Source organism: Camellia sinensis, chromosome 4 (genome assembly GCF_055761805.1).
Source record: "Camellia sinensis isolate YWXY chromosome 4, ASM5576180v1, whole genome shotgun sequence".
Taxonomy (NCBI): Eukaryota; Viridiplantae; Streptophyta; class Magnoliopsida; order Ericales; family Theaceae; genus Camellia; species Camellia sinensis.
The window spans coordinates 22,379,707-22,389,155 of NC_138964.1; the positions used below are offsets into that span (position 1 = coordinate 22,379,707).

Here is a 9,449-nt window from a genome sequence, read left to right on the forward strand (position 1 = left end):
AAATGATTTGGCCGAAGGCCAATTGACATGAATGATTGGGCCAAAGGCCGATTAACATAAATGATTGGGCCGAAGGCCGATTGACATGAATAAGTCGGCCAGAGGCCAGTTTGACATGAATGAAAGTTGAATGGGCCAAAGGCCAGTTTGAAAATCTGAATGGGCCAAAGGCCAGTTTGACCTGAATGATGCGAATGAATTGGGCTCGAGGCCGTATGATGGGTATGTTTGGTTTGTGTTTGAGAGATGTGTTTTAGAGATAAAAAGTACGAAAACATGTTTGGTTTGGTTTTTTTTAAAAGATGTTTTGGAAAATTATTTTGAGATAGAGTTTTGGAAAAAGTGATTGATTTGATGTGTGTGAGAGAGAGATTTGTTTGGAAAACTTGTTTGGTTTACAAGTTTTGGGAAATTTTTTTGGGAAAATTTGTTTGGTTTGGTTATTTTTGAAAACTTATTTGTAGAGAAAATTTCCCAAATTTTTTTCAGAAAATCAAACCAAACGAGCCCGATGTGTTTGGAACTGCAGTTACTTAACTTACATATGTCTATGTATGTATGTATTAGTTAGAAATATAAATTGGCCCCAAGGCCGTTTGATGTATATTGTTCCAATGTATATTCTTTATTTGATATTATTCACTGGGCTTTCGCTCACGCTCATTCATGTGTTTGTAGGTGAGCCAAGAGAGGTCCAGACCCAGCCTCAATGAAGTCTATTTGGAACAACCAAAGTTTTGAAGAGTCAGCCCTTTCGTCTCACGCACGAGACACGTCTTCGCCCTTTTGCCTTTCTGTGTATTTTGCCATGTTGGCAAGGACTTCGGTATACGTCTGTGTATAGTTTGGTTTGGCTGACTTAGATTTGAATGATCCTGTCTATACAGAACCTTATGCTACTATACTTTATGTTGTGAGTTATTAACATATGTGAATGTGGAATGTTATGATGTGCATATAAGCACGGCTCTACGGACAAAGTTTTAAATTTGCTTCCGTTTGGCCCCTTTACTCTGATGAGTTTTGTCGTATTTGGTTTGAGGCCGTAGATAATCTCGTGATTACTGGCCGGTTATGGCCTTAACCCATAGGGGCGGGTTCGGGTCGTGACAATTTCGTACCATAAAAGGCATCTATTGTTATAAAGTGATGCCTTTCAGACTGAAAAATGCCCGTGCCACCTATCAACGTGCCATGCAAAAGATCTTCGATGACATGCTCCATAAATTTGTTGAGTGCTATGTTGATGATTTGGTTGTCAAAACTGAAAAAAAGGAATACCACACAAAAGACCTTCGTACAGTCTTTAACCAATGAATCCAATCAAATGCGCATTTGGAAGTACGTTTGGAAAGTTCCTTGTCTTTATTGTTCAACATAGAGGCATTGAGGTTGATCAGTCCAAAATCGATGATATACAAAAGATGCCACCACCAGAAAACCTGAAGGAACTTAGAAGCCTCCGAGGTCGCTTGGCATATATTCGCAGATTCATTTCAAACTTTGCAGGGCGTTGTCAACCTTTCAGTCGACTGATGAAAAATGAGGCTCCATTTGTTTGGGATCAAGCATGTCAAAATTCTTTCGATAGTATTAAGAGATACTTGCTTCATCCTCCAGTATCAGGAGCTCCTATTCTGGAGAAACCATTGATACTTTACATTGTTGCTCAAGAAAAGTCTCTTTAAGCCATGCTGGCCCAAAATAACAAAGAAAATAAAGAGCAAGCACTCTATTACTTGAGTCGCAGATTAACTGAAAATGAACTCAAGTACTCACCCATTAAGAAGATGTGTATAGTGCTTGTTTTTGCCTCTCACATATTGAGACATTATTTTCAAGCCCATAGATTGTATCTCGCTGTAAGAGCCGACCTAATAAAGTATGTCATGTCTAAGCCAATCCTCTAAGGATGCTTAGCGAGATGGTCCCTCATCTTTAATGAATTTGAGATAATTTACATACCAAGAAAAGTGGTGAAAGGACAAGCCCTTGCAGACTTCTTGGCCGACCATCCCATCTCCGTTGATTGGGAAATTTCTGAGGAATTCCTCGATGAAAATGTATTGTTCATAGAAATCCTACAACCTTGGATGATGTTCTTTGATGGGGCTGTAAGGAAGGAAGGGGCAGAAGCAGGTGTCGTTTTTGTTTCACCATAGAGGTACATTTTGCCTTACTCATTTTTCTTTGGCAAAAAGTGCTCAAACAATGTTGCTAAGTACCAGGCCTTAATCATTGGTTTACAAATGGCAACATAGTTAAAAATTGTTGACCTAGATGTCTATAGGGATTCTAAGTTAATAATTAATCAGCTTCGAGGGGATTATGAAGTCAAGAAGACAATTTAGTCCCATATTTCTAGTATGTAACTCATCTCATTGAAAAATTTGGGGGGCGGTACTCGAACATGTTCCAAGGGAAGAGAATCGCATGGCTAATGCACTTGCCAATCTACTAACTACACTAGCATTGTTAGAAGGTGAACAAGTTAGTGTCCCTAAATGCCAACGATGAGTACTGCCACAGTTGTTGGAATGTAGCGTTGTAGAAACAAACGCAATTTCAATACTAGCCATTGAGTCGAAGATTAGAGAATGCCAGTTATAGACTACCTTGAACACAGGAAACTCCATGATGATCCCCGCCATAGAACTGAAATAAAACATTGAGCTCCTCGATTCATCTTCTACAAGGGAACTTTATGTTGACGATCATTTAAAAGAATTTTTTTTCGTTGCTTAGGGGATGATGAAGCTCAACAAGCCATGGAAGAAGCCCATTCCGGGATATGCGGAGCGCATCGTTTTGGTCCTAAAGTTCACTTTCGAGTAAAAATGATGGGTTACTATTGGCCTACAATGGTTAAAGATTGTTTGGATTACTCAAGAAAGTGTCAACCTTGTTGGTTTCATGCAAACTTTATCCATTAACCACCAAAACCTTTACACCTCGACAATTGCTTCTTGGCCATTCGATGCATGGGGTCTAGATGAAGTTGGCCGATTAACCAAGTTTTCCGCAGGCCATTCATACATCTTGGTTGCCACAGATTATTTCTTCAAGTGGGCTAAAGCCATCCCACTTAAAGAAGTCAAGAAAGAAACTATTGTGGACTTCATAAAATCCCACATTATTTATCGGTATGGTGTGCCTTTCTACATCATCACCAATAACAGAAAGCCTTTCTACAACAGTCTATAGCTCGACTTTTTCGCTCCCCTTTCAAAAGCTCGAATATAAGCCCTACAATTCGGACTCCCGCGATTCTGAATCTAATCTCACAAGTGCAATGTGAAATTGATAACACCAAAAGTCCAAATCCGACAAATCGTTTGGAAAAATTGATTTTGAATCAAAAAATGCCAATATTGGATTGCTTTGCTAGATATAGAGTCGCCACCTAAATATTTTATTTTTGGAAAATTTAGGAAACCCACGACTCATGCCAAAGGCCACATGTCCGTCATCACCAAAGTTGCCTCGGCTCGAGAACTTAGGTACGACAGGAGAAGATCATGAATTGAGCACCCCCGCTCGCCCAATCAAAGATCGGCCTCTACAAATCATGATATGATTTTTATCAACATTATATGTTCTTGTTCTGGTTTATTTAGGCTAGCATTTACTATGTGATGTGCACACACAAGGTATAGACTAGTTTGCTCAAATTAGAACAATTCAATTTCATGTTTGGTTTCTCGAAAAGGGTTTGATTTGCCACTTAACAAAGTAGGCTTAAAAGTCTGTGAATTTGCCACTTGAAAAAGTGGGCATAAAGCGTACATTCATTGAATCATTCCAATTCAAGTAACAAGCCTTCATCCACAAGAATTTAAGCAGTTTATCAAGTAAGCACTTAGCCTCATGGCAAGTATGCTAGTCATGGCAGTCACTCATGCTCATGCAAGTATGCTAAAGCACTAAAAACTCACTTAGTACTTCAAGCTAAGATAAACAAAAGAGTTAGAAAAATATGCATGATTCCTAACTATGTAAGATGTCTAATACAACACATGCAATAATGCAATCTAAATAGGCTCGGCTACTAAGATGACATATGATTTACTTTAAAACATGCGAGCATGTATTCACCGAAGTATTGAAATAACAATGCAGTTTGAATGATGCACCGAGCCCCAGTGCATGCAATACAAATGAATTGAAGCAAGCATAAAGTATGCTAATTAAAACGTGATGTTCCTAATCTAACCATCACAAGCTGGTAAATAAAAAGGAGAAAGACGTGGGGTTGGAAGACATACACATTATTACAACTTTGCACTCTCACGAAGGAAAGGTCGAATGTATTAAGCTAACTAGCTAGCTAAGCTAAGCAAAGCTAATTAAATATTACAAACCGAATCAATTAAATTAACTAACTACCCTAAGCTAATTAAAATAATTACAACACAAACTAATTTAATTAATCAATCTAAACTAATTAAATAAGTACAAAATAAACTAATTAGCTACAACTAATTAATTATAACAAATAAATGACTAATTACTAATTAAACTAATTAACCAGTCCCCGGAAGCGAGGGAGGCTCTTGCGCATGCTCGATTTTAACCCGAAAATACCACCATTTTGCTTCCGAATGCCTCTGTTTGCACAGTTGAACACCAACACTGCTGCTCACTCTGCTCTGCCTTACTAGCACTCTACTAAGTTTTGAATCTGTGGCTGGCCGGCCACTGGTAAAGGCTGCCGGCCAGCAGCCAGCCATGGTTGAAGGTTGCCAGCCATGGAAAGTGGTCTGCCGGCCACTGATGCACAGGTTCATCTTGCTACAACAGAGGACAAACAGAGCATATGTAGGGTATTTCAAGGGTCTGTATGCACAACTTACCCCTCATTTTCATGGGAAAATCAAAGGAGTAGCAAGTTTTGGTTCACAAACCATCAATGGATGCAATTTCATTGCATGATAGCTTGTGAAACCAAGTGTGCAAGTTCAATAAATGCAAAACAAGACACAAACCTTCACCCTTTCATGAAGGATCAAGGGAAGAAGTTGACCTTGGAGACTTGGATCATTTCATCACTAGTAAATATGAAATGGTCCAAGTTCTGTGTGTTCAGTTAACGTCCGATTGAACACACCAAGACACATTCAAATTCTTATCTTTGCACAATTTTAGTTTTTAACTTTTAGTTACTCAATTTTACTTTACCAACCATTCTTTAATCCAATTAAGTCCATTGGTGAGTTGTCCTCTAAAAGTGAAGGAAGCGTCAAACAAGGTGTAGTTTAAGGCAAGAGAGAGGTTTCATACCGTTGATAATAAACCCCCAAAAGAGGATTAAACCATTAAGCATGGACCTCAATCTAAAGCTTAAATAATCCCAAGGTTGAAACAACCCTCAAAGCAAAACAAAAAGTGAAGAAATAAAGGAGGTTGCAGAGATTATTCTTGCTAAAATTAAGTGATAAACGCACTAAAAACATGCAATCAACTCAAACAAATTGGGTCTAAGGGCCTAAAACACCAAGCTTGTGAGGACATTTACACTACAAGCATGCAATACACGACTCAAATGACTAAACCAACCCAAAACATAGTTAAAACCGTTCAAAATAGAGAGTAAAACATGCTGGAATTAAGCTACAAAGAGCTAGGAAAATAAGCTAACATATAGAGCTAACTAGGCTAACAAACAAGACATAAGGAGGGGAGGCAAACCCCTCCAAATTTGGACTTCAAAACATGATTTTCACCACTGAAAATACTCTGAAATTCAGTGTTTAAAAGCTAAAAAAAAGATAGTTTGAAAGTGGGAAACAAAGATGGAGAGGCCTTGAGAGCAAGGAATAAAGAAGGGTGAACCATCATTTAAGCCCACAAAAATAGAGTTTTTATAGCCCCAAAACAACCCAAAATCAATGGGAAAAAGATTGAAAAACAAGTATGCAAAGTAACTAAAGATGGAAAGTATTATACCTCTTGAAGCAAAGACCAACTTTAGGCAACAATTCAAGCCAAAACCAACTTCTAGAGCTCCAAGAAGGCCTCAAGGAACCTTATCTCAAAGATGATCAACTTTGGTTAAAGGGGTGTAAGCAAAAGTGTAGGAATTATAGGAAAAAGTGTAGAGAATTTGTAGAGAGAGGAAATTGTAGAGAGAGAGAGATTTTTTGTTCCAAAATTTCTAACCCTAAAAAATGGGGGAGGAGACCCCCTTATATATAGAAAACATGAATTCTCTACAAGGAGATCCAGCCCTACATGTGGATGAAGATGGGTGCATCTGTGCTTACAGTTGGCACAGCTGGCATAAAATATCTGCAAAAGCAACTGGTGGCCGGCTAGCTATCACTGGTGGCCAGTAGCCCAAAAGTGATGGCCAGCAACCTCTAACAGTGGTCGGCAGGCGACCAAAAACTGCAGGATTGAAAGACCAAGGCATGGTCCAAAAATGAGGCAACAAGGATGCTGGGTTTGAAAGGCTCAAAGTTATGGCGTTCTGCTGAGGACTTCGAGCACTTGGCGAGCAAACAAACTCACCATCAGGTGTACCTACAAGGACATCCAAATCATAAGGGCCATCAAAAATGGGGTGTTTACACAGTCTAATGGACAAACTTTGTGAAATGTTTGGATTTAAGCAGTGCAATTCTTCAATGTACAATGCACCTGCCAACGGACTGGAAGAGGCATTTAAAAAAACTTTAGGCAACCTATTGGAAAAGGTAGTTGCTAAATCAAAGCGGGATTGGCATGAAAGAATTGGAGAAGCTCTCTGGACATACAATACGACACATTGTACCCCGACACAAGCCACCACATACTCCTTTGTGTATGGTGTTGAAGTAGTTTTTCCTTTGAAATAACAGATCCCTTCATTAAGGATAACTATACAAGAAGGTCTGTAGACACCCCATTTTTTACCGCCCTTAAGACTTGGGCATTACTGATAGTTTACTTGGTGGTAAAAGGTGTGTAGGGCAAAGGTTCAATTTCCTCGACAAGGAGAGAGACAAATCTCAACTTCACACCCCATTTTGGACCAAAGTTATTTTGGATGGTTTTCAGACAATAAAACCCTCTCTTTCAAAACATTTTTGAAATAAAGTTTCTACAATATTCCGAGGCTCACATTTTTGTCAAATAATGCCCTTTTCGATGAACCGAGCAAGGACAAAGTGGAAACGAATGAAAGAGAGATGAAATCTTTGAAAAATCTTTCAAAACACCTTACTTAGGGGTTTGAAGTTGAGGAAAAGAGGAGAAGAGGGGGGAAACCAAGTTGGAGAAGAAGTTCGGCATGAATTAGAGGGTCGAGCAGCCCTCGCTAAATCGGGCTTATTCATCTGCATACTTGGATTTTAGCTATGCGGCCACACCGTTGGAAAGCTTACTTCCAGGGCTTCATTTTGCACTCAAGAATCTCCTAAAGCCAAGTCCGGGTGGGGGAGATATGATTGGTTGAAGTTGGGCATCATCCCGGTTGGATCGAATCTGCACGGCTTCACCAAAAAGGGCATAACTTTTTGCATAGGAGGAATTTTAATGCAAGGTTTGCACCATTGGAAAGCTAACTTCCGGGGCTTCAATCTAGACACCAATAAGCCACTTTTTGACCTTGGAAGCCACCTATCGGCCATTTATTTAGCCGGTCAGCCAGAAAAAATAGCAGGCTGACCATTTATTGTGCCGACCGGCCATTTATTTGGCCGATGGCCTCCTTTTGTGGCCGGTTTTACCCTTTTCCACCCTTCAAGAATGGTGCATGCCAGCTGGCAGCTGGGATTCACAAACCCTCTCCCCAGTGCATATGTGTGGCTATTTTGAACCTTTGACCCCTTTTGATCCAAACCTTTTGCACCCTTTGATCAAGCTTCTTGAGGAAGCTTGACCCTTTGTCAAAGCTTCCTCAAGAAGCTTGCACCCTTACCTTAGCTTCTCTAGGAAGCCTTGACCCCCTTGACCCTTCTCATTTAGCTTCTCTAAGAAGCTTCAAAGCTTTCCCTTGTCTATATAAGAGACCTCCTTTCTCCTTTGATGGGATTGAGCAAAAAACCAGAGCTATACACATATATATCTGATATATATCATCCTCTCTCTCTATATCTCCCTCTCTCTCTCTTCATTTTGTGTGTGTTTGAGGGCCTAAAGTGTGCGTTTGTTCTTAGTTTTGCACTAAAACACATAGCATTACACCTTAATTCAACTTTGAGAGACATTGAGGGTTTGTTCTTGAGGTTTTGGACTGATTTTGGTCAGAAGAGAGTGGCTGGGCCTGCTGTTCTTGAAGTGTTCTTCAAGGGTAACACTTTTGCTTTATTTTCTCCAATTTTGCATTAGCTTTTGACCTATCTTGCATGCTGATTTAAGCTTTCAGTATAACATAAAAAAGTTCTTTTTTTTTGTGTTTAAGATAGTTCATTAAGGTCACTTTTGTGTTTGGGGTCATTTACCCCCTCTTAGGCCTTGTTTGGCCCCATTTTGTGCTATTTTTGGTAAGCTCCGGGACCACCTTGTTTGGGCCTCCTCACCACTCAAATCTTAAGGGATTTTAGTGGTGAGGATGGTGATTTAAGGTCCTAAGAATGAGAGGGTCATCCTCTCTCCTTGTTGTCTTGTTTGCTTGGATTTTTGGCCTTACAAAGGGGCCTATATTTGCAAACTTCTTGAGCTCGGTTCAGGCATTTTCCAGTGGGTTTTAGGACCCCCATAAGCCATTTCCAGAGTTGTTTTGGTCATGTTGAGTGTCCTTCTTGCATGTGTAGAGTAACCCTCTTATTGGCCTTTCAAAGGAGCACCTTATTCTTGCATGTATTGGACACATTTCAGTGGGTATTTGGTCATATTTTGGCATGCCTTAGATCTTTTTTTGCTTGGTTTAATGGTCTCTCGTACGCATCATATGCTTGCTTTGCAATCCTATGTTTTGGCCTAACATGCATCATGTTGTGAGATGACATTTTAGCATGATTTTGGTTAGGTTCCAAGAGGGTTTTAGCACTGTTTTGCCATGCTTAAGGTCTGGTTATGGCTGTTTTGATCATGTTTGCCATGATTTGTATAGTCGTCTTGCATTCTAGCTTACTAGCCTTGGGTGTGTGGGTCACTAGTATGCTTTACTTGGATTATTCTCATGATTTGGCATCATTGGAAACCACATTTTAGTCCATGTTCCATGTTTGCATACTTGCATTTTCCATCCCTTTCATGCCTTGAAGAGTTGATGGCTTACGCTCCATGTTTAGGCCCTTGTGCATGCATGCTTCTGTGTGCGTTTTCATGCGTTTGTTGCATCATTTTGGCCACTGATTTCGGCCTATTTGAGAGCTGCCCATTTTGTTTTAAGACCATTCCCACATGTCGTTGCATGCCCATCCATCTTGCATGCTTGTTAGTTTGCATAACTTGCATGCTTGCATATTTACATTGCTTGTTCACATGCTCATATTGCATGCTTAGCTTCCATGCCTAGGTTGCAT

At 39.9% G+C, this 9,449-nt stretch overlaps 1 protein-coding gene across 1 annotated transcript; it reads left to right on the forward strand.

The window, feature by feature from the left end:
• Positions 1–1,313: 1,313 nt before the first annotated feature.
• LOC145823634 (putative mitochondrial protein AtMg00860) lies at positions 1,314–2,162 on the forward strand. Its single transcript, XM_082923119.1, has 2 exons — positions 1,314–1,678; positions 1,970–2,162. The coding sequence occupies exons 1-2, from the start codon at positions 1,314–1,316 to the stop codon at positions 2,160–2,162; spliced, it is 558 nt and encodes a 185-aa protein (XP_082779245.1).
• Positions 2,163–9,449: the final 7,287 nt, after the last annotated feature.